General features: G+C 35.9%; 1 protein-coding gene across 5 annotated transcripts in view; it reads right to left on the bottom strand.

Annotated features, from left to right (window-relative positions):
• The window catches only part of lcp2a (lymphocyte cytosolic protein 2a), a 195,207-nt gene that overhangs the window by 116,228 nt on the left and 52,053 nt on the right, over positions 1-26,926 (bottom strand). The window contains exons 1-2 of one of the 5 annotated variants that reach the window (XM_069898928.1): positions 26,793-26,843; positions 506-568 (exon numbers count right to left, since the gene is read on the bottom strand). In XM_069898928.1, the coding sequence (XP_069755029.1) occupies positions 506-568; positions 26,793-26,828 (99 nt within the window). In that variant the 5' untranslated portion in view covers positions 26,829-26,843. Of the gene's footprint in view, positions 1-505; positions 569-18,124; positions 18,206-19,368; positions 19,669-26,792; positions 26,844-26,926 lie in introns of those variants that run through there. The other 4 variants (XM_069898926.1, XM_069898930.1, XM_069898927.1 and 1 more) reach the window with 4 other exon arrangements.

Genomic DNA, 26,926 nt, shown 5'->3' with positions numbered 1-26,926 from the left:
TGGTGGTTTATCGTCCAAGTCCAGAAATTTTTAGATCATTTTCTGCACATGCTCAGTCCGTCTCCCACTCTCTCAGCAGTCCACCTTCACCTTGGCTCTCTTAGGCAAACTGTCACTTTTTAACATAAAACCACACAACACATAGGCCAATACACAACACAGAACTCTGTAACAATATAAGTATAATATAGAAGTAAATATAAGTATATGGAATAGAATTAAGGATTAGATTTTTTTTTATCTGGTTGGTGATGTGAAAATAACCTTTCATCTCAATAGAAATTGTTCATGGGTTGTAATCTATCCTTGATACATAGCAGTTCAGGTCAGTGCTAGTGTAGTCACATATCATGAGGATGTGGCTATGAGTCATCTTTAGTATAGGGCTTTTCCTCTCTGTAGCTCAATATTAACCATGGTAATGTCTTCACCTATATAATCACTGGAAAAATTTTAGGCAGAAAAAAATAACTAATTTTTTTCCAAAAATAAATTAATTACTTACCAAAAATCTCTGTCCATTGATGTTGTTTTTTTTAATAACCTTTTCACAGTCTTTCCAGTCCAGCTATTGAACACAAACAGAATGATAACATTAGATTTCATCCATTTCAATGGATTGACAACAACGAGTGGCTCAATAACTCACAGCAAATCTTTTGAGAAACAAAGTTAATTTGTTCATAGGTAAGAGTTTATTTGAAGAGCAGAAGAATGGAAATGAAATCAGTCTCTCCAAATAAAGGTAGGGTGCAGCAATTACCCAAGAAAAATGCAGTGATTGGTTATCTAATAATTAAATACATAAAAATAATTTCTGTCATATTTAACAATGTAGTCAAGAATGATTGATGTGGCGATCCATGAAGGATGTAATAAAAGAACAGCATGGATTTAATTTTTTTAAAATTTAAATTTAGACATTCAGCATAGTAACCGGCCATTTCAGCCCATGAGCCATTTCAGCCCTTAATTAAGGATAATATCCCATAAGTGCTAGGGAAGCTACTGGAGAGGACTCTGAGAGATAGATTTAGATTTAGACAAATACAGCATAGAAACAGGCCATTTCGGCCCACAAGCCAATGCCGACCATTTTATACCCAATTATTACACCCAATTGCTTTACAACCCCCAGTTCTGTTTCAAATGGTGGGAGGGAACAGGAGCCCCTAGGGAAAACCCATGCAGACATGGGAGAATGTACCAACTCCTTACAGACAGTGTAAAGAAACATGAAAGGAAATTCATGTTTGATTAATTTGTTGGCTTTGTTATTAGTTGAATAGGTAAGAAGGATCAGTGGTTGTGGTGTATTTGAAATTCTGGAAGGCTTTCAATAATGTCTTGCACAGGAGATTGGAAATAAAATTGGAGTACATTGAATTGGGGGTAATGGTGATGCAGTGAAAATTGGTTATAGGAAAAAAGCTAAATAAATGACTAATTTTCAGGTTGGAAGGCTATGACAAGTAAAATATTGCAAGAAATTGTTGCTTATGCCCCATTCTCTAGCAATGATTTGGCTGAGGTTACAAAATATCTAAAGCCTGGAACCAGACCATTTGGCCATGCTGAACACTGGGAACTCATTCCAACATTTGGTCTGTAGCTCTCTCTGCTGAGGTAATTCAAGTACTCATTCGCCATTTCTTAAATGTTGTCATACACTGTTTTCACTACCCGCTCAGGCAGTATGTTCAAAGTACTCACCACTCTCAGGGTAATAATGATCTTAGATCCCTTCTAAATCTCTTACCCTCATCCTAAATTTATTGTTATATCTACCTTTGATATAGAGAAATATTTCCCACAATCTACCCCAAGAATACCTCATAATTTTATATACCTCAATCATTACCTTTAACCTCCCCTGCTCCAGTGAAAACAATCCAAGCCATTTGAGCCTCTCTCATAATTGAAACTCTCCATCCCATGAAGTTTTCCAGTGAATCTCCCTTGCGTTCTTTCCTGTGTAATCACATCTTTCCCAAAGAGTGGTGAACAACTGCATGGAGGACTCTAGCTGAGATATGACCAACATTTAATAAAATTAGAGCATAATCTTCATCCTCTTGCATTCAATACTCTGATTAATTAAGGATAATATCCCATAAGTGCTAGGGAAGCTACTGGAGAGGACTCTGAGAGATAGATTTAGATTTAGACAAATACAGCATAGAAACAGGCCATTTCAGCCCACAAGCCAATGCCGACCATTTTATACCCAATTAACCCACAGCCCTGGAACATTTTGAATGGTGGGAGGTCTTTCCTTATAGAAAGTGCGGGATTCGAACGGTGAGGCCAGGGAAAAATTAAGGAGAGCCAGCATGGATTTGTGCATGGGAAATCATGTCTTAAGAACTTGTTAGAATGTTTTAAAGAGGTGACAAAGAGGATAAAAGAGGGCAAGATTTTAGTAAAATGTTTGATAAGGTCCCATATAATTTAGGCCTTTACACATTGGTAACCCATTAAATCTGCATGTAAATGACCTATTTTGAAATACCGGTAGGGCTGTATCACACTGGACCAAGAAAAACTGATTCCATGTACCCTTTCACATTACCCAGTATTGTGGAACTAAGGGGACCCCAACTACCAACGGTGACATCCTGAGTGACATATTACATTCTCACAGGCAGTGAATACCAATATCTCACTCTAGCCTTTCACTCTCTGGGTGTGGGGGGGTGGGGGGTGGTGTGGTTTGTGGTGTGTGTGTGTGGGTGTTATGAGTGAGAAAATAGATTCGATGGGTCTCAAAAGCAAAGTCCCTAAATTGTAATAATTGATTTTATTTACAAAAGATGGGCATGGTAACGGAGATAACACACACATGCGCACACTTTATAGCGAGTGTGTAAAAGTGGGAACGGGAATAAAATACATACAAGCATGGGAAAGTTGCACTGGCAATGAAACATGCATGCACAATTTATAGCAAGTGTGGAAAAGTCTCATCGGAAATGAAATACATGGGTAAAAATGATATCTTGGCACCCAACCATCAGAACTGCTAGAAGTAATTGAGGATTTTTTTTTACTCCATACGACAAATGTTCAATTTGATGAACAGTATGTTGATTGTTTGTAGTCATTCCGACAAGTTCCTGTTGTTGTTCTTATTCTGCACTCTTTCCACATGCTAGTTAATAGTATTCTCTGCTGTGATCTCACCTTTTTGTACTTTCCATTCCCTGTCTCTTTAAGAACCTCACATGCAAGCAAGAATGCCATCAGTGTGTTACTAATGGGACCCAACATACAAGGTTGCCCGTTCACTCTGGAACTGGGTTGAAATGATCCCAACTCTGATACTACCTCCATAGGCATGTAAATCCCAGGATGATTTGGACTGCCCCCCACCTACCAGATTTGGACCGTTCACACTGGCAGGTGGCCCTGTTGTGATGGAATATGTACTTTTAGTAAAGTTATTTTTATAGGCTTGGATGCAGGGACACACAGACACACACAATTACACTCAGAGAGAGAAGCCATTTTCAGAGTCGCTAAGTCTGTTAATCAATTCCAATAAAACTGGATGTTTGTTCATTGAAATATCTCGGACAATAGGGTTGCTTAAGGAGGACATCTAATTAAACAAAAGACTCTTTGCTTGTTTATCTATGTTGTTAGAATGGAAACTCAGATGGCAGCTGTGTATTCAAGGAAGCCAATTGCTGGTTGGACAACAGACAGATTGGAGGCATTGGCTTGTAAAACTTTTGGAAGAGATTAATTTACATGCTTTTAGCATATAGATGTGAAGTAACTTGGGAAGAAACTTCAAAAGATGGGAATGATGTCATGTCATGTGGTAAAGACACATCAAGACAGAAAGCATTTTTGAATATTAAGGAACTGATTTCAAACAGAAGCCAAAAGACACCTTACCATCCTGTAGGTAACAAAGGATAGAAGAAGTTGCTTGGCCATCCTGTAAGTCACACAGAATTGAATATATAGTAACCAGATAGGAACTGTTATGTTACTTCTGGTCAAAGGAGAACACAGAATAAGTGGCTTTTGAAAGAGAATGACCACTTCTGACTGTCTCTTTAAGAGAGAGGGCAGTCTTGCTGTATTCATTTCTTCATGGGCACTTCATGTAACCTTTGCCTGGGTTTGTCAAATCATCATGTAGATCACAAGTACTGAAACCTCCATGCAAGAGGGGAAAATCATTTGTATAAAGAAATAATTCTCTGAAAATGTCTCTACAAGAAATTTGTGAGTTTTGAGAAGTTCGATGCCTCATACTTACTCCATAATTGCTTTTGAATAGCAGAAAAGACTTCGAGTTTCAACACAAAAGCTTTCTGAGACAGAACTTTAAAATCATCTATTTAGAATTAAGGTTAAACTGCAATGGTTTTGCTTTTTACACACACACACACATACACACATACACACACACACACACACACACACACACACACACACACACACATGTCACATGATGCCATAAGGGATGACAGGCAACTTCACGACTCCCATGGGATTAGTTTAAAAAGTTCCTATTGAGAAAAGTTTTTTTATAAAAGAAAACTATTTTAAAGCTAGTATAAAACATCTAACCAAATTTTTAGGATGTCACCTTATAAAGAAAAAAATGCCTAAACTAACTCATGCTAAGAAGTTGGAAGAGAATTAGAAAAAAAAGAAACTAGGCCTACCCTAGCATCGAAGCAGCCATTGAGATATTCTCTGGATGCATTGGTGAGGACCTGAGAGAGGGACCTTCCTCCGGAGCCTTCTTCACGTTGACTCGTAAAGATGGTGCCGGAGGAAAATCTAAAACTGCATCACGCATGCCTGAGAAGTCGGGCATGCGCAGTGCAGTAGAAAAGAAGGTTAAAAAAACTCAAGGACTCTTAAAGGGGCAGTCCGGCATCTGAACGTCAGAACATGAAGGAGACACAAGCCAAGTGGAAGAAACTTCAATAAAGTATGAAAGTGAAGAAGATAAGTCAAATTCAGGAGAGGGAACAGATCACAGATCAGAGGGAAGAAAAAGGCTTTTAAGAAAGAAATAAGTAAGGTTGAATCAAAAATTGATGAACTTCATATTGAAATTAATTTGTCTTTGGAAAATAATTTTAAATAGTTGTCTGAAGAATTGAAGCAAGTTAAAACAGATTTGACAGTTAAAGTGGATAATGCAGTGAAGTTGATGAATAACGTATCACAAAGTTGGAAAATAAGGTTCAAGATGTTTGAGAGGAAGTGCAGTATATTGAAAATTGATCTAATATAGCTGAAGATTCAATGACTAGTTTAATCTCGATGAATTAAAAATTGTTGGAGAAAGTTGATATTTTGGAAAATTATAACAGAAGAAATAATGTTAAAATAATGGGATTATCTGAAGGTAAAGAAGGAGAAGGTGAGATTTGTTTTTTTTTTAAAGAATGGATACCAAAGATATTTGGAGAGGAACACTTTGAAGACAAGTTTGTAATTGAAAGAGCCCATAGAGCTTTGAGATCAAAGCCAAGTCCAAGCCAGAGACCTCAATCTATCCTGGTTTGATTTTTGAACTATCAAGATAGAGAGAGGCTTCTAGGTTTGGTGATGAAAAAGGTTAAGGAATATGGACCTTTAAACCATGAAGGGGATACATTTTTTTAATCCAGATTTGAGCTAAACTTTATTAAAGAAAAGGAAAGAATTTAATCCAGTTAAGAAAATTTTGTATGATAAAGGTTACAGATTTGTGTTGCATTATCCTGCTACTTTGAAAATTTTTGTACCAGGTCAACAGAGTTTATTTTTCACAAATTTGGTTCAAACTGAAGAATATGCTCAGAGTTTGTCTAAAGTTCAAGTAACAGAAAGCACTGATTTGTTGTAATGAATTTAATATACAGGGAGGGGGTTTTTCCTCCTTTATCTATTCTCATGTTAGACGGAATTGGTTAATTAAATCGGTTTCTTTTCTCGTGGGGGTCAGGGGATGTGTTAAGTTGGTTTCTGGTAGTTGCATGTGTTTTCGTGGCTTGGCAATGACCCATAAAATGGAGGGAGATAGTGCTGGCTCTTGCAGTACTTATTGAGTGAAGATTTTTGTTTCTCTTTTTTTTGTTCCCCTTTTAATTATTACAAATGTTGTATTTAATTTGAACAATTTTAATGTTTTTCGATTGTAGGTGGTTACGCTCAGGACCAAATTATTTTATGGGAATTCTTCCTGGATGAGAGTGATGAAAAGGTATTTTAAAAATAGGAAAAATGAATAATGCAATTAAGATTATAAATTTTAATATTAATGGGATTAACAGGTAAATAAAAAGAAAGAAAATTTTGTCTTATATTAAGAAATTAATATTCCTTTTTTACAAGAAACTCATTTAACTGAAAAAGAGCACTTAAAACTGAAAAGAGATTGGGTAGAACAATTATTTTTTTTCTTCAATTAATTCTAAAGCCAGGGGAGTGGCAATTTTATTAAAGAAAAATGTACCAATTAAAGTGCAGTGTGTGACTATGGATCCTGCAGGTAGATATATAATGGCAAATTGTAAAATATTTTCTGAGGAATGGACTTTATTAAATACATATGCACCGAATTTAGATGATGAAAAATTAATACAAGACACTTTTTTTTATTTGGCAGATATTTATGAAAATATTTTAGTAGGTGATTTCAATTTTTGTTTGGATCCTTTATTAGATAGATCAACAAGAACAAATGTTAAATCTAAAACAGCTAAAGCTGTGTTGTATTTAATGAAGGATTTAAATTTAATTGATATATGAAGAAAGAAACATTCCCAGGGAAAGAGATTATTCTTTTTATTCTAATAGATTTGATACATACTCTAGAATTGAATTAGTTTTACTTTCAGCTCAAAATTAATTGAGTTTTGAATATTGATTATAAAGCAAGAATAATAATTGATCATTCTCCATTAGTGATGGAATTGGAATTTACAAAAAAAACAGCAGTCAGTATATAGATGGAGATTAAATTCTTTGTTATTATAAAGGGAAGATTGTTGTGCTTTTATAAGGTAGCCTATTTAATTATTTTATGATATTAATTTACATTCAATAGAAGATGTTTATTATTTGGGATGCATTAAAAGCTTATTTGCAAGGACATTATAAGTTTTACTTCAAAAATTAAAAAGGATTATATGAAAGATATAGATAAATTAGAAAAAGTAATAACAGTATTGGAAAAAGATACTAAAAAATCACCATCAGAGGATAACATAGGTATTTAATTAATAAGAAGTTACAATATAACACAATGTCAACTTATAGAACAAAAAAAAAAGATTTTTAGATCTAAACAAAAATTTGTGAATTAGGGAAAAGATCTCATAAAGTTCTGACTTGGCAATTACAGGCAGAACAAACTTTGAGAATGATTAATGCAATAAAATGAGATAATAAGAAAGTGATATTTAAACCACAAGAAATAAATGAAATTTTTAGGGAATTTTATGAAAAATTATACATTTCAGAATCATTACAGGATTTAACTATTATAGATAATTATTTGTCACAAATAACATTACCTAGATTAACTGAGATAGATAAAGATGATTTCAATAATCCCTTTACTGAGCAAGAAGTTTATGAAGCACTTAAGTGTTTACAAAATAATAAGTATCCTAGAGTAGAATTTTATAAAGAATTTAAAGATTTAATAATTCCTTTATTTATGCAGGTAATGGAACAAGCTTTTAGGTTACAAGTTCTTCCACAAACATTTTCCACAGTGCTAATTACGGCAATTCCTAAAAAAGATGGAGATCCATTAAAACCAGCTTCATATTGACCTATTTTGTTGTCTAATGTTGATTATAAAATTGTGGCAAAGGTATTAGTAAAGAGAATAAATGATTGTCTTCCTGAATTAATAAATATAGACCAAAACGGTTTTGTTGAAAATAGACAAACTTCTGAAAATATTGTAAGGTTATTAAGTATAATTCATTCAGCACAAAAGAAGTATTTAAGTGTTGCGGTTTCATTGGATGCAGAAAAAGCTTTTCATAGACTAGAATGGGACTTTTTATTTAAGATTTTAGGTAAATTTGATTTTGGACTTAATTTTGTAAATGGGATTAGAGCACTTTATAAAAATCCTAAAGCACAAATGATATGGATGGACCAGCAGTTGAAAGGTTTTATGGTAAATCAACCTGAGCATAAGATTAGTCTATTTGCAGATGTTATGTTGGTATATTTAACTCAACCACAATTATCATTAACAAGACTTTATAAATAATTGAAAGATTATGGAAGAGTTTCAGGTTATAAAATAAATTGGGATGGAATTAAGTAATGGAATTAGTACAAGGTGATTATTTGCAATGTCAAAAAGACATTCATTTTAAGTGGACTGATACTGGAATTAAATTTTAGGAATATGTACAGAAAATAATTTGAAAAATTTATATAAATTATATTCCATCATTTCAGAATATAAATTAAGATTTGAAAAATTGATAAATTTTCCTTTAACTTTAATTGGAAGGTTAATTCCATTAAAATGAATATTTTTCCAAGAATTCAATATTTGTTTCAGACTTTACCCAATCTCTGTATCTCAGTTTTTTTCAGATTTAAATAAACAAGTTAGGAAATTTCTCAGGAAAAGTAAGATGGCAAGAATATTGCTAGAAAAATTAACATGGAAATATGAATTAGGTGGACTACAACTTCTTAATTTTAAGAATTATTATAAAGCAGTACAATTAAGGTTTCTTTTTTCATTATTTTGGAATATTAAACCATCATGGGTGGAAATTAGTTAAACAAGATTGAAGAACGTATACCTGAGGAATTTATTTATAAATGAGAACCAAGGATAATGGTTATTGACAGAGATGAAACATTATTGAAACATTTGATTAATATTCAGGACAAGGTTAAGTTAAAAAATGATGGGTCTTTTGTCATTAAAAAGGCCATTAATTAATCCTCATAATTTTTTCAAAAGATAATCCTTTGTTAAAAAAAAATTGTACACTAAAGGAATTTCTAAAATAGGTGATTGTTATGAAAATGGAAGATTGATGTAATTTGATCAGTTAAAAATTAAATATGATATTCCATGTAATACCCTCTTTTGTTATTTTCAATTACGACCCTATTTAAGAGATACATTAGGACTGGATATGATATTAAAAGATCCTACAGATTTATAACAGTTAATTGTTGATGGAACGGTTAAAAAGTTAATTTCAACACACACACACGTATTTGCTCATAGTGTGGTTAAGTTATGGTCAAGTAAGGAGTGTTATGTTATTTAATAGTTATTAATAAAAATTATTGTTTTGAAGATGCCATTGCCTTGGTAATTTCTATTGCTACTGATCCAGTATGTAACACTGATAAATTGCTGGTTAATTCCCACCTTCAAGTGCCAGTGTGAAAGGGGTAATAAATTAGGATACATGGGATAGGGGCCAACTGGATTTTTAAAAAATGGTTTAGTGGTAGGAATCAGAGGGTGATTGTACAGTTTTTCAGACTGGAGGACTGTCATAGGGATATGACACAGCAGAGTGTCATAGGGATTGGTACTAAGACCTTTGTTTTGGTAAAATACATAAAGGATTTAAACAAAGGTGTTTGTGGAAAGGTGAATAAGTTTGCTGTTGACACAAAAATGTGTCCTATGGTGAATAGTGAAGAAGGTTAGCTGGGTTTGCAATGAGGTCTAGATTAAGTGGAGTAGTGAGCTGAGGAATAGCAGATGCAGTTCAACTTGGAGAAGTGTAAGGTGCTGTATTTAAGTAAATTGAACATGGAATGTTAACAGCAGTTCTCTAATGAGTGTTATGGAAGAGTAAAATAGAAGGTGCAATTACAGAGCTCTTTAAAGATGGCTGCACAGGTAGATAAATTAGTGAAGAAAGCATTTGGGATGTTGGCCTTCACCAATCAGGGCATTGAACACAAGTGTTGGGACATCATGTTGAAGTTATACAAGATGTTGGTGAGACTATACTGGGAATATTGTGTGCAATTTTGGTCGTCCAGCTCTTGGAAGGATATTATAAAGTTGAAAGGTAGAGAAGAGGTTTACGAAGTTGTTGACAGGATAAGGGAGAGGCTGAAAAAGTAAGACCTGTTTTCCTTAGAGTATGGGTGGTTGAGAGAAGATCTTAGAGAGGTCCGTAAAACCATAATCGGCACAGATCTGGTGAACAGTGACTGTTTCTTCGAGTAGGAGAATCTGAGTCAAGAAGGCATAATGATAAGGTGAGGGGATGGGATTTAGAAAGGATGTGAGGGGTCAGTGGTGAGCATGAGAAATGAGCTGTCAGACAAAGTGGTGAAGGCAGGTTTGTTAGCCTTGAATGAGAGGGGATTGCAGGGGATGGCTTCTTGCAGGCAAGTAGGACTAAAGTAGGAGGGCACGTTAATCAGTGTTAACAAGCTGAGCCATTCTCATACCTTAAGACTCCATGACTCTAAAATACAAAGATGCTTAAAGAGGATATAGGCCTGTTGAATTAGTAAGGATGTGTCAGATGGAATAATGTAGAAACATGTGTGGTAATTTTCTTCGGTGAACAGAATAGGAAAATGACGTGTTGTTAATTGGTATTATATTGGGTAGTGCTGATGTTCAAAGGGACTTGGGTGTGCTGGTCCACAAGTACTGAAGGAATTCTAAAGGGACATTGTAAGTTAGTCTTCATGATGAGACGGTTTAATTATCAGTGTTATGAAGTCTTACTGCATTGTATAGAGACTGGATGAGACCATAGCAGAAATTCTGCGCATTCTCCTTACCTCAAAAAGGATATAATTTCCATTGAAGGAGTGCAGTGAGAATTTACTAGACTGATTCCAGATTTGGGAGGATTATCAAATGAGGAGAAATGGCGCTGATTACTTCAGAATTTAGAAAATGAGAGATCTCTTCGAATCCTACAAAATTCTTTCAGGACCTAGATGCAGGGAGGAGGCTTGGCTTGATTAAGAAGTATAGATCCAAGGGGTATTGTTTGAGAATAAGAGGATTCCATTTAAGACTGAGAGAAGAAGACATTTCTTCAATCAAAGGAAGTGAAACTTTGGAATTCTCCAACTGGACAGCTGTGCAAGCATAATCATTATGTTCATTCAAGTCAGAGATCAATATAATTCCAGACATTATGGGAATTATTGGTAAACCCTATATCAGTGGTTCCCAACCTTTTACTTTCCACTCACATACCACTTTAAGTATTCCCTATGCCATAAGTGTTCTGTGATTAATAAGGGATTGGTTAAGGTGGTACGTGGGTGGAAAGAAAAAGTTTGAAAACCACTGTTTTAATCATTCCAAATTGATTTGTTATGTGCACAGTTTCATAACTCCAAAGGAAATGGGCCAATGACAATTTTTCTCAAGCAAAATATTTCAGTAATAATTGGGTCTAGAGCAGTGATTCTCAACCTTCCCTTCCTACTCACATACCACCTTAAGCAATCACTTACTAATCACAGAACACTTATGGCATAGGGAATACTTAAAGTGGTATGTGAGTGGAAAGTAAAAGGTTGGGAACCACTGCCCTATCTTATGGCAGTTTGTGTATCTGAAATTCATCCTTATGGAATTTGCAAACCTCGATCAAAAGATTTATGATACAGAATTAAAAATTACCTTTGAGAATATATGTACAAACAAATAACTAATAGCCAATCTTTTAAATATTTTAAAGCCCAAGAAATTAGTTAATGATGCCATTAAGGGCTTTAGTGGATACATTGGTGAAACTGCTGCACACCTGGAAAGTTTCTGCAGTGGGCAGAATAAGAGGATAAACTATTTGGAATGGGTCAGGAGAGTAAGTGAAGACTCAGACCAATGTAGTACCCACTCACTGATAGTGAGGAAAGATGGTATACTCATATGAGACTATAGGCCTTCAGAAAGTTATAAAGACAGAAGTGGAGAGGATTATGAGCCTTAATCATTGAGAACGAAGGATGAGTCAGGGAGAGGGGTCCAGAAGCATAATGTAAATGGAATATGCAGAATTATAGATCTTTAGGTCCATTATTAGATGGATCCACTAGAGTAGTGAGGAGAACAAAAGCAGCAAAAACAACATTGGTATTAATGAGGCTTGAATTTAATAGATATATGGAGGAGAATTCATACTAGAGAGAAGGATTATTCATTTTATTTGAGTAGGCATGATTCTTATGATAGAATTGATTTATTTTTAATTTAAAAATGCAAACTACCATTCTTGAAGCTGATTATAAAGCGAGGATCTTGTCTAATCGTTTGCCCTTTTTAATAATGATTGAAATGCCTGATAAGGAGAAAAAGATTTATAGATGAAGGTTGAATTCTTTATTATTAAAAAAAGATTTTTGTGAGTTTGTTAGAACACAAATTTGGACATTCTGTGACACAAATTTGAATTCGGTAAATGATAAATTTATTATTTGGAATGCTTTGAAAGTGTATTTAAGAGGTCAAATTATGTTTTACTTTAAAATTAAAAAGAAGAATATGAAAGAGATTGACCACTTAGAAAGAGAAATAAAAGTTTTGGAAAAGGTTCTTCAAAAACAGGGTTCTTAAGATAAGCCTAGGTAATTAATTAATTAATTAATTTGAAGATTTCAGTATAACACCATACAAACTTACAGAACGGACAAAGCAATTACAAGAACAAAACAAAGATATTATGAATTGGGTGAAAGATCACACAAAGTACTTGCTTGGCAATTAAAAACAGAGCAGATCTCAAGAACAAATAATGAAATTAAAAAGGATACTAATGTTATTATTTATAAGCCTCAAGAAATAAATGAATCCTTTAAGAATTTTTATTTGAAATTGTATAGTTTGGGATCTTTAAAAGATGTTTAAATTTATCATTGATAATTTTGCCTAGATTAAGTCTAGAAGAGCAAACTAAATTACATGCTCCCTTTAGTCAGTTAGAGGTGAGGGAGGCTATGGGTTCACTACAGAGTAATAAATCTCCATGAGAGGATGGATTCCCATCTGAATTTTATAAAAATTTTTTAATTTCTATTTTTATAGAAATATTAGATCAGGATTCAACAACTCATGCTCTCCCAGAATCATTTTCAATGGGAATTATTACAGTGATAACTAAAAAAGATAGGGACCCTTTAAAGCCTTCAATTTATAGAGCCATTTCATTGTTAAATATAGATTATAAGATTGCTGCAAAATTTTTGGCAAATAGAATGATTAAACTCCTACCTAAATTAATAAATATCAATCAGACAGGTTTTGTACAAAAGTCAGTTGGCTGAAAATGTGGCCAGATGACATAGTATAATCCATTTTGTGCAAAAAAAGCAGAGATTTGCCGTGGCTTGGGTGCAGAAAAAGTGTTTGATAGACTGAAATGGGACTTTTTGTTTAAGGTCTTGGAAAAATTTGGATTTGGATTGATCTTTATAAACTGAATTAGGGTATTATATAATAATCCTAAAGCTAAAGTAATGACTAATTCACCATTTTAGTTGGTGAGGTCAAGTAGACAAAGATTTCCCTTATCTCCAGCTTTGTTTATTTTAGCTATAGAACCATGCAAACAATTCAGAGTGATTTGGAAATTAAGGGATTTAGGGTTGGTCAAGAAGAGCATAAAATTAGTTTATTTACAGATGATGTTTTTATATATTTGACTGAACTGAGACTTCTTTACAAAAATTTTATGTTAAATTGGAAGAATATGGAAAAAATCATGGGGTTGGTGAAAAAGAAACACCATTGTGGAAGCTTTTAATTAATATTTGAATAAAATAAATGATGAAATTAGTGCAAAGAGGATGTATATCGCCCAAAATCCCTTTGACTCAAAATTCTCCTATCTTTTTCAAAGGATAATCAATTTTTGGATATTTGGTTTCATAAGGGGATTATAAATGTTGAAGATTGTTATGAAAGGGGTGAATTAATGTTATTTGAACAATTGAGAAATAAATATGGAATAACCCAAAATATTGTTTTTTGTTATTTTCAATTGAGAGCATATTTGAGAAACAAACTAGGACCAACCATGTTGATGCCTGGTTGTCGTGAAGTATAAATTCTTATTTAGGAGAGTAATTGTTATGTTTACTTCTACAATATATTCTTTATTACAAATAGGAACTCCTAAATGTGAAGTTCATAAATCTAGACAGAGAACTAGATTTGAATATTACAATTGATGAGCAAAGATGGACAGATCTTTCCAGAGATTGTATAACACTATTAATGTAAAGTACAGATTAGTTCAGTATAAGATTTTTTTAATCAGCTATATCTTACACCAAAAAAAATTAATAGATTGAAATCAGTTTTATCAGATCAATGTTTGGTGTGGTGAGGAAGTAGGAACTTTTTTTGCATTCAACTTTGTCTTGTCCTAAAATAAAGTGGATTTAGGGATTTTTTGGAACAAGTTATAGGTGTTGTAGTTCCACAAAATCCAGATTTATTTTAATTCAGAAATATTGAAGGAACAAGACCTAAATTAAAACTGTCAATATATCAACTGGAATTTGTTAAAGTTTCATTAGCAGTGGCAAGGAAATGCATTGCAGTTACTTGGAAATCAGTTATGCATTTGGGTATGGCAAAATGGAATACAGAAATTCAAAGTTGTATTCCTTTGGAAAAAAATTACATATAATTTGAAAAATAAATATGCTATGTTTTTACAAATCTGGTGCCTGTATACTCAACTATTAGGTTTAAATTTGTAATGTTGTGCTTCCTGTGCCTCTAGACCTGTGAAAATCTCTTCTGAATTGTATTAATTAATTCTGTTTAAACATGTGTGTCAGACGGCATGCATTTGTGCAATTCTGACAATTTCTTTTTTCTTTCTTTTATTTTATATAACTATATTGTATCTTTTATATATTAATTATTTTGAGGGTGGAGATATATATAATTATGCATATAGTTTCTAGTTTGTTTTCTTTTTGCAATTTTTGACTACTACATGTGGATTTTACTTGAAGGGTAAATTGTTGATGATTAAGTGGAGAACGCTTGATATTCCTGCTAATGAAGAGTGGGGGAGGGGTGTGATTCATCAGGTGGTTGTTCCTAGAAATTACCAGAATGAAATTTTAAATCTAGCCCACAGTATACCTTTGGGTGGTCATCTTGGTGTAAAGAAAACCATGAATAAGATTTGGCCTGGTTTAAGGAAGGATGTTGTAAATTGGTGCCAGACATGTCACTTTTGTCAGGTTGTGGAGAAACCTAACAAGGGTCCTCCAGTAGCCTCCATTGCAACCTATTCCTGTTATTGGGGAACCTTTCACTAGGATTATTTTGGATTGTGTAGGTTCCCTGCCTAAAACTAAGTCTGGGAATCAGTACTTATTAACAATTATGTGCACAGCCTCGAGATTTTCAGAGCTGTACGATTAAGGTATATTAAAGCCAAAATAGTGGTAAAGGCTCTGGAACGATTTTTCCGTTTTTGGATTGCCTAAAGAGATGCAGAGTGATCAAGAATCTAACTTTATGTCTGGGTTGTTTCAACAGTGGATTTATATTAGGAATAAAGCAGATCACTTCATCTGCGTACCATATTGAAACACAGGGAGCTTTGGAAAGATTTCATGCTACTCTTAAAAATATGATGAGGATTTATTGTCTGGAGAATGGAAAAGATTGGGACAAAGGTATTCATTTATTGTTATTTGCAGCAAGGGTGGCTGTACAGGATTCATTAGGTTTCAGCCCTTTTGAAATTGTGTTTGGGCATCAGGTTAGAGGACCTTTAATGTTGATAAAAGAACAGTGGATTAATGAGGATGTGCAGTTGGATGTGTTGGATTATGTTTCTAAATTTAAAGATAGGTTACAAAAAGTGTGGACTTTGACTCAAGAGAATTTAGAAATGGCTCAGGGTAAAATGAAGTGTTTATTTGAGAGGAAAGCTCAAATGAGGAATTTTAAGACAGGAAGTAAAGTTTTAATTTTGTTCCCAACACAAGACAATGCTTTGAGAGCTAAATTTTCTGGACCGTACGTAGTTAAATCAAAACTGAATGATATTAACTATGTTGTTTACACTCCAGATTGAAGGAAATTTTGCTGAGTTTGCTCTTCCTTTAATCAATCTTTTGAAAAATTGGGAGAAATTTATGTTGACTAAAGTTTGACAGACAGCTTTGGAAAATTTAAAGGAAATGTTCTGCCATTACCTTGTTTTAAAATCTCCTGATTTTGACAGACCATTTTCTTTAGCAGTGGATGCCAGTGAGGGGGAAGCAGGTGCAGTTTTGTTACAAAAACATAATGAAATTGATCATCCAGTTCCCTACTTTTCAAAATAATTCAATATTCATCGAAAGAACTATTCCACTATTGAGAAAGAACTGTTGTCTATAATATTTGCTCTGCACAATTTTGATGTATATCTCAGTTCCTCTCATGAACCAATTGTGATATTTACTGACCACGATCCTCTGGTGTTTTTGAATAAAATGAAGAATAAAAACAGAAGATTGTAAAACTGGACTTTAATATTGTAATAATATGAACTGCAAATTAATCATATCAAAGGTACAAATAATGTGATAGCAGATTGTTTGTCAAGATGTTAAAATTGATCATGTATAGAAAAATATACTCTCAACATTGGGTTACATTGTTATAACATGTTATATATTGTGTATATTATCTCTTTAATGATTTTAAAGTCAGTTTAGTTATAAGTGAATTTTAACTCAAGAGTTAAAATTCCTTTGTGGGGGGAAAATGTGACAGATTATAGATATGTTTTTGGGAGATAAATTGGGGCAGGTTTTTTAGTGTAGGTCACATCCAAGCACTTTAAAAAAAGATGCTATTTAAAATACTAGAGCTCTGCTCATGCTAGACAGCCTGGCTCCAAGAGCCTTTGCAAGAGTTTTGGAGAGTGGTGAAGAGAGTTCGCTAACGATTGTTGTTTACTAAAAGGCAACAGATGAAAGAACTCATCGGACCCGCAGGCTGTCTGGAGTGTAACTTGCTGTTCTAAGAGGGTCATGTGGCTTTGCAGTCAGCAGCAGCAGGTGGGACTGGAACAGGACAAGCTGGAAAGTTTGTGGAAAAACCCCATTTTGAAGATGGGTTGTGAGTGCTTAGTTCAGCCTGGTCAAAGCCCTTGTGGTCAATACAAAAGGAGAGGACTGGCTGCCTAGTGTTTCACTTGAAATAAGAGAAACAAAAAGGAACTCTGTGGTGATCTGAAAGAAAGAGGTCATCATCTGGAAAGCCCTGATGGGGCAAGTTTCTTTGGCAAGACTCTGGTGTGGCTGATTAAAAGGGATCAGTTTGTGACCAGAAACAACAAATCTCTCTCTGAAAACCAACAAGAACCTTCCTGAGCAGTAACCATTTACCTTTCAAGCACCAAAGCCTGCTGAGCTTCATAAATGTTAAATTCTGTGCAGTATAAGAATTGCCTGCAACCAGTAAACTTGGAGGAATGAGAAGTGAGATTGGACTGTGAATCAATGAACTTCTCTAATTTACACACACATTACATAAACGTGCGCTTAGAATTAGAAGAGGGTTAAGTTAGGTTAGTTCAGTTAATAGTGATAAATTAAAGTGTGATCCTGTTTTCATGTTTAAAGATAATTAAAAGCAATTTTTGTTTAAGTAACCATTTGTCTTGGTGAATATCTATTGCTGCTGGGTTTTGGGGTCCTCATAAAAATGCTGTTTTTAATTAATCTCTGCCTTTCCACATGTACTCATTAATGAAGGGTTTTGACACAAAATGTTGACAATTCCTCCCACCCCCCTCCACCACCCCACACACACACACACACACACACACACACACACACACACAAATTGTTGCTTCTCAACCTGCTGAGTTCCTCTCACAGATTGTTTTTTACTCCAGATTACTGCATATGAAGTCTTTTGTGCCTGCAGATTACTCCAATCCCTCAGAAAATTCTCAACCACTTACATCATGCGAACAAATCATCCACCTTTTCCCAATGCCCTTCTTGATAAGGGTATACGACATTGTTGTTGTCTAGTCAACTGTTGCCTTAGCTATGTTATCAATGATTTAAAAACTTCATTAAGGGCCCAGCAATCTCAGAGAGTCAAACAGCATGGAAACTGGTCCGTGCCGATCAAATTGCCTACCTGGGCTAGACATGCTTGCCTGCAATGCAGTAGAGCAGGAAAACAGGCCAACATGAGTCTGATCATCCTGAAGATTTGAGTTCTGCTCCTCAGTTAATATCATATGAATAGTTTTCTGGTGAACTTGTATGGATGCATCTCACATAAACTCACATATAGAAAAAAATTACTTCTCTACAACTTGCTTGAGTCAAAAAATATACAACTGACATTTCGGGCTTCAGCCCTTCATCAAGGTATGGAAAAATGTCGGCAGGCATCAAAATAAAGAGTTGAGAAGACGGAACTCAAGATTTTTGCAGAGGGAACTGAGAACACAATATTTGAAGATTGTGCCTAAAGAATTGAGGATTCTGACAGACTAGAATTGGAAGAGTTCACAAATTTCAGCAGTTAAAGGCAATGAAAAATAAAAAGAATGAATGCTTGCAGAGATTTGAAAATATGGATGGTAATTTTAAGATTAAGTAGCTGTTGCACTGATAGCCAAAGTAGGTTAGCAAGTATCTACTTTGAAATGGGATTTGCAGCAAATTAGCATTTAGGCAGCAAAGTTTTGGATACATTCAAATTTGTGGAGAGTGGAAAATGAGAAACTGATCGGGACAAATTAAAGCCATTGAATCTAGAGTAACACATGCAAGGAACACTGTGAATATAGAAATGTTAAACAAAGACATCCCCAAAATTTTTAGAAAAGACAAGAATCAATTGAGATTTTTTTCAAATGCATATTGACAACATTGTCAATCTTTTATCATAGCTAGGTCAAATTCCCATACAACTCTACCCAATAGCCCTCTGGTGTTCTTTTAACAATAGGTCTACAGCAGGCAGTTCTCCCATCTTCCCAAAAGTCAGTTAGTTAAAGGTATTTTGGTCTTCATAACAATATATACATCCTGCAATAAAGGTAGAAGGTACTGGCAAAAGTAGAGCTGCTTTTATGTAATACCAAGCAAAATATTTCCAAGATAAAGTTTTAAGCAATCATTGTCAGATTATTAAAGTATTTTCATTTTAACTTTACTTGTGAGCTAGGTATCCATTCAATATAATTAAAAATAGTTACATGGAGATTGATGAAGCAAGCAACAGGCAGAGAGAGCAGGAGAGGGGGGGGGAAGAGAGAGAGAGAGAGAGAGAGAGAGAGAGAGAGAGAGAGAGAGAGAGCAAGAGAACGGGGGGTGAGAGAGACAAAGAGTGAACGAGAGAGAAGAAAAAAATAGTTTGTTTCTGCCTACCATTCTGAAGTAATCAGCCAAATAAGCTGAGGACCATTGAAGCACATCATTACGATTTGGAAGTTTCCTGAAAGCCATTTTTGCTCTCTTAATTCTCCGCTTATTTTATACTTAATTTCATATTGTAACGTACAGCAAAGAAATATAACTGGTCTTTTTCTCTTCCTGTCACACGCCACAACCTCCAGAACCAAAAAGGAAGTGCGTAGGGTGCAACTGATGAATAAACAAGTCAGCTTCTCAGTATGGTAAATGTTTGAGGCTCTTTGAAATGATTAGATACAGGCAGAAAACTAATGTTTCAGTGGGACTCTATGCTGTTTTCTACCATCTTATTTTTAAATATCCTTGCAGAAATGAATGACTAATTTCCTTTGTTACTTCCTCTCTTTATTCTATAGAAATCATGAGGAAGTTCAGCAGAAACCATCCATCTTCCATTATATCAAAAATACAATGCTGACAAGGCTCACGATTTAATAAACTGAGTAACTCAGCAGTTCCTAATTCTGAACAGTCTAAATCTTGGCTGAACAAAATGTGATAACAGTACATTCTACCCAATTGCACAGTACACAAAAAGATCAATGCCATCAAGGATGCCTGGAAATTAATTTGAATTAATTTCTTCAGATTTGTGTTTTAGATGTGGACAAGAGATAAGTACTTTTTTTCATTCGACCTGGACTTGTTTTAAAGTTAAGAATTTTTGGATACAAATTAAATTGATTTTGGAGCACGTATTAAAAGTGATTCTACCATTTGATCCAATGTTGTTTTTATTAGGGGACATGAAGTCAATTGCTTTAGGACTGAGACTATGTATCAAAATGAATATTTACATTTAGATTTGGCTGTTTCTAAAAAATGTTTGGCTATTACTTGGAAATCTGATTTAGTTTTAGGAATGCAAAGATGGCATACTGAAATGAAATCCTGTATTCTTTTAGAAAAGAGAACATATAATTTGAGGGATAAATATCATTTTTTTTGTAAAAGAATGGAGCCCATATTTAAAAACTCTTGGCATGAAGATTTAATCTCTCAGTCTGCTCTGGTGGATGTCTCAGTTTCCACAGCTAAAAGGTTGATTATTGTTGTCTTTTAGTTATGATCTCCTTTCTGCTTTCTTTGTAGGTGGAAGGAGGAGGAGGAGGGAGGGTGTTAGTGGGGTGGATGGGAGTGGGTACTTAATTACATAAAATCTGTATGAATATGTTACAATTAATGTAATATGATTTAAAATTTATAAATAAAATATATTTTTTTTAAAAAGGATGCCTTGGATATTATTATGTTTCAATGTATTATGAAGATTTAAAAGTAAAATATCTCTGATGCTGAAAAGTTTAAAATAAAAAGTTGCTGGAAATATTGAACAAGACAAGCAGCCACTTTGGAGAATAAACATTTTCAGTTGATTGCCTCTCATCAGGAACAACAAAGGTTCCATCACCTAACCCAGCAGTATGTCACTGCTCATAGAATTTTAACCCGAAAAGCATCTCTATACCACCACCTTCTGGTTTCTCTGACTGAACTACTATACTCACTCATTCTAACCTATGTGTGACTTCACCAAGACATTTGGTTCAACTAAACTGTTCTTGTTCGAAAGGCCAAACATTTCTAAACAATGAGGGATGGGCAGTCAATTGCAGACTTGTCAATGACCTCCCCAGCCAAAATCAGGTTTCTTAAAATATCAAGCATTCCTGCATATTTAACAGGAATAAGATGCAAATAAGATTCCACTTGAAGGATTCCACTGAATTTTTTTTGTTGAATATTTTATTTTCAAAGACTCATGCAAGTGCAAATAAACAATACAAAACATTTTCTTGCTACGCAATATAATTTTGAGTCCAGTATTTTTTCCTCCCCTTCCCCTTATTCCCTCCCCTCCTCTTCCCTCAACTTATATAAACGCACAATAACAAGAAAAATAGCCTAGTACCATCAGGATCCACGACCTTCTTCAAAGTTCAAGAACCCCAGATGTTAAATAAACCATAAAGGGTAAAAGATAAATAATAAAAATAAAAATAAAGATAAAAATTAAAACACATTATCTGTGCCACAACCCCAATTCACTCTCTCCTTTATTTACCTGGCAAGATAGCTTTTTTCTTATCTCATTACTCAAGGGGGAGAGGGCGTGGATATAGATAATCTCTGTGCTACTATGTGCCTCAGATATGGCTGCAATACTTTAATGAACTCAAATTATGAGTAATCTTCTCCAGGGAAATGCAACTTTGCATTACCGTATTCTATCGTGCAATACTAAGTTGAGAGTTGGTCTTCCATCCAACTGCTATACACTTCCCGGCTACCAACAAAGCAACCTTCACAAATTGAATTTGGTGTTCGGATTGTCTAAACTGCACTTCACCAATATCTCCCAGAAGGAATAGTTCTGGATCTTGTAGAAAGTCCACTTTTATAATTTTATTTCAGAATGTCCTCAAGGTCTATCCAGAAAGATCTTACCTTTATACATAGCCAAGTGGAGTGGACAAAGGTTCCTACCTCTACACCAGGTAAAACTTCTGACTTTGATTTTTGTAATTTTTGTGATGTGAGGTATAAATGATGCAGGAAGTTGTACTGTACCATCATGTATTCCCATCATGCTATTCAGATTTCAGACTTCCCACCAATGTTCATTGATTGTTGTACCCAAGTCCGACTCTCATCTTTCCCTCAACTGATGTAGTCCCGGCTTTGGGCTCTCACTTTGGAACAAGAAATACATCCTAAAAATAAACTTAAACACATTTTCCTGTTGAATTATAATCTCCATGGCACTACATTCTGACTTTAAAAACTTTAGACTGTTGAGGTGTTCTTACAAGAAACCCACCTTACAAGTCAAGAACATGACAAATTGAAAAGGGGGTGTGTGGGCCAGGTGGCAAGGTTCTCCTTTAATTCCAGAGCCAGGGGAGTGGCAATCTTAATAGGAAAGAATGTTCCAGTGTCGGTCCAGAAGGTGGTCATTGACCCAGCAGGGAGGTGCATAATGATGCATTGTCAAATATTCTAAGAGCCCTTGACACTCATGAATATATATGTTCCAAATTTATACAGGAGATATCTTTGAAAGTAGCCAAAAGGGAATGAGAATATATTGATTGGAGGCGATTTCAATTTTTGTCTGGATCCAGTCATGGATAAATCAGCCAGGAAGGTGATGAGGGCCAAGGTGGCAAAGTCCACAAATGCCTTCATGAAAGTCCTAAATTTTACAGCTGCTTGGAGAAGGCTGAATTTGAGGGAAAAGGATTATTCTTTCTACTCAAGGCAACATGGTTCCTACACTAGAATTGATTTTTTTTTTCTTGGCATCAGTCCAGTTGGAAGGTAGGATAGTAAAGTCTGAGTACAAGGCATGGCTGCTGTTGGATCATTCATTCCTAATTTTGTCCATTATAATAGGTCTTGGGATATTTAGTAAATTTGGACAAAGGTAAGATTATGCTTTTGACTACAGGGGATTATAGACACTGATAAGCAAGCCACGGTGTTTAGATGATGCCTAAATCCATTCCTGTTGGGAATACCAGAATTTTGTAGCTTTTTAGAACTCAAATAGAACTGTTCTCCGAGAAGAACTGCCGCTCTACTGACAATTTTTTTTAACTTGTGATACGTTAAAGGCTTATATAAGAGGCCAAATAATTGGATATACTACAGGGATTTTTAAAAAGTATATGAAAGAAATTAATAATTTTGAACAGGATATAGCTCAAATGGAAAAAGAATATCAAAGATTGGGTTCTGAAGACAAGTACAGTGATTTAGTAAACAAAAAGCTCAAATACAAAACATACAAAACAGAAAGGTTGATTCAAAGATCAAGGCAGTAGTATCATGAGCTGGGGGAAAGGCCCATAAAGTCTTGTCCTAGCAAGTGAGAGCAGAAGAGGTCTCGAGGACAATTAGTGTGATTCAAATAGGTGAAGGCAAAATTTTGTATAAACCAAAAGAAATAAATGATACATTTAGTAAGTTCTGCAAAGAATGTAACATTTATAAAGTTTACCAGGCTTTGGTGCTTGAAAGGTAAATGGTTACCGCTCAGGAAGATTCTCGTCAGTTTTCAGAGAGATGTGTGTGGTTCCAGGACATCCACAATTGATACCTAGTGTGGCCGAGAATATTCTCCCAGAATCACAGTGCGGCTTTCGCGCAAACAGAGGAACTACTGACATGGTCTTTGCCCTCAGACAGCTCCAAGAAAAATGCAGAGAACAAAACAAAGGACTCTACATCACCTTTGTTGACCTCACCAAAGCCTTCGACACCGTGAGCAGGAAAGGGCTTTGGCAAATACTAGAGTGCATCGGATGTCCCCCAAAGTTCCTCAACATGATTATCCAACTGCACGAAAACCAACAAGGTCGGGTCAGATACAGCAATGAGCTCTCTGAACCCTTCTCCATTAACAAAGGCGTGAAGCAAGGCTGTGTTCTGGCACCAACCCTCTTTTCAATCTTCTTCAGCATGATGCTGAACCAAGCCATGAAAGACCCCAACAATGAAGACGCTGTTTACATCCGGTACCGCACGGATGGCAGTCTCTTCAATCTGAGGCGCCTGCAAGCTCACACCAAGACACAAGAAAAACTTGTCCGTGAACTACTCTTTGCAGACGATGCCGCTTTAGTTGCCCATTCAGAGCCAGCTCTTCAGCGCTTGACGTCCTGCTTTGCGGAAACTGCCAAAATGTTTGGCCTGGAAGTCAGCCTGAAGAAAACTGAGGTCCTCCATCAGCCAGCTCCCCACCATGATTACCAGCCCCCCCACATCTCCATCGGGCACACAAAACTCAAAACGGTCAACCAGTTTACCTATCTCGGCTGCACCATTTCATCAGATGCAAGGATCGACAATGAGATAGACAACAGACTCGCCAAGGCAAATAGCGCCTTTGGAAGACTACACAAAAGAGTCTGGAAAAACAACCAACTGAAAAACCTCACAAAGATAAGCGTATACAGAGCCGTTGTCATACCCACACTCCTGTTCGGCTCCGAATCATGGGTCCTCTACCAGCACCACCTACGGCTCCTAGAACGCTTCCACCAGCGTTGTCTCCGCTCCATCCTCAACATTCATTGGAGCGCTTACATCCCTAACGTCGAAGTACTCGAGATGGCAGAGGTCGACAGCATCGAGTCCACGCTGCTGAAGATCCAGCTGCGCTGGATGGGTCACGTCTCCAGAATGGAGGACCATCGCCTTCCCAAGATCGTGTTATATGGCGAGCTCTCCACTGGCCACCGTGACAGAGGTGCACCAAAGAAAAGGTACAAGGACTGCCTAAAGAAATCTCTTGGTGCCTGCCACATTGACCACCGCCAGTGGGCTGATATCGCCTCAAACCGTGCATCTTGGCGCCTCACAGTTTGGCGGGCAGCAACCTCCTTTGAAGAAGACCGCAGAGCCTACCTCACTGACAAAAGGAAAAGGAGGAAAAACCCAACACCCAACCCCAACCCACCAATTTTCCCCTGCAACCGCTGCAATCGTGTCTGCCTGTCCCGCATCGGACTTGTCAGCCACAAACGAGCCTGCAGCTGACGTGGACTTTTTACCCCCTCCATAAATCTTCGTCCGCGAAGCCAAGCCAAAGAATCAGCCACTCCAGTGTCTTGCTGATGAAACTTGCCCCTTCAGGGTTCTCCAAATGATAACCTCTTTCTTTCAGTCTCCGCAGAGTTCCTTCTTGTTTCTCTTATTCCAAGTGAAACATTAGACAGCCAGTCCTCTCCTCTTGCATGAACCACAAGGGCTTTGACCAGCTGAACTAGAACTCACAACCTGTCTTCCAAATGGGATTTTCCACAAGCTTTCCAGCTTGTCCTGTTCCAGTTCCAGCTGTTGATGCTGGTTGTAACACTGTAGAACTGATCTGTGAGACTCTCTCTCTCTCTTTCTCTCTTTCTGAGAGAAAAAACCTGTTTGATTCTCTCTGCTTGCCAAACCACATAACCCTCTTAGAACAGCTCCAGACAATCTGCAGCTCCAACAAGTTCTTTCATCTGTTACCTTTTTGTAAACAACAAGCCATTAGTGAAGTCTCTTGTCCACTCTCCAAAGCTCTTGCAAAGGGTGTGAGGCTGATTTGTCTAGCATTAGCAGAGCTCCAGTATTTCAAATAAGATCTGTTTTAAAGTGTTTATATGTGATCTACTCTAACAAATCTTTCCAAATTTATCTCCCAAAAAAATATCTATATAGTCGGTCACAGTGGGAAAACACATACCCTGCTGGAGTATTTTCTGACATCAATTATCACGGTGATCCCGAAAAAAGATCAAGATCCATTGAAGCCCACCTCCTACTGCCCTATATCACTATTGAACACAGATTAGAAAATTATAGCAAGAACATTGGGCAATAGGTTGGCAAAACATTTACCGAAATTGACAAATTCAGATCAGGCTGGATTTGTTCAATAAAGGCAAACTGCAGATAATGTAGATTGCTTAATATAATACATCTGATGTAGTCAGGGGTGTACCCAGAGATGGCCTTCAACATATTGGAGTGTGACTCCTGTTTAAGGTACAGGATAAATTTGGACTGGGATAAACAATTTATAAATTGGGTGAAAACATTGTATCTAGGGCAGAATTATTACAAATGGGTAGATGTCTCAAGTGTTCCCACTATGTAGATCTAGTAGGCAAGGCTGCCCTTTGTCACAGCTGTTTATATTGGTCATTGAGCCAAAAGTGGAAACCATTCGATGGGATCCATACATAAAGAGGTTAAGGTAGGCCAGGTGGAACACAAAATGAATCTGTTTGTTGATGATGTCTTAGTATATCTGACAGACCATGGGGAGTCATTGGCCAAACTGAAGGCCACACTGAAAGATTATAGATAGGTCTCGGGATATAAAGTAAATTTGGACAAAGGTAAGATTATGCTTTTGACTACAAGGGATTATCGATACTACCAACAGAGAAGCCAATTTAAGTGGCCACAGGAATGCATCAAAACCTGGAAATAAAAGTGGACAAAGATTTATGCAATGTATATAAGTTAAATGATCTCCCTTTGCTCTGGAAGATTGAGGAGGGTTTGATTAGATGTGAGCACAGCCCATAACATTAGTGGGCAGAGTAAATTGTATTTTGTTACGAACTGCATGTAACAAGCAGCAATAGACAATGAACCAGGCAGTGTTTCATTTTAAAGCACTAATTTTATTTCCAACTCTTAAACTATAATCTTAACTTTTAAATGATCCTTAATACTAAATCTATCTCCAGCTTTGCACAGGTGTGTGTGTGTGTGTGTGTGTGTGTGTGTGTGGTGTGTGTGTTGAAGTGTAAGCCTCTGAAATTTGATGCCCAGAATTAATGTTGAACTGATGGGAACTAGAGTTGTCGCTGCTACAGACTCACGAATTCTCCTTGCGTTGCCTTTGAAGAAATGTCCATCCCCACGTGCTATGGTCACAACTCTCCTGGTCCATTTGCAGGCAAGACTCAAACTGGGCAGCCTCCACGAAGCTTCCAAGACCCCGGCACTGGTCTCT

The sequence above is a fragment of the Narcine bancroftii genome, chromosome 9, assembly GCF_036971445.1.
Source record: "Narcine bancroftii isolate sNarBan1 chromosome 9, sNarBan1.hap1, whole genome shotgun sequence".
Classification (NCBI taxonomy): domain Eukaryota; kingdom Metazoa; phylum Chordata; class Chondrichthyes; order Torpediniformes; family Narcinidae; genus Narcine; species Narcine bancroftii.
This window is presented reverse-complemented; position numbering and strand designations above follow the sequence as displayed.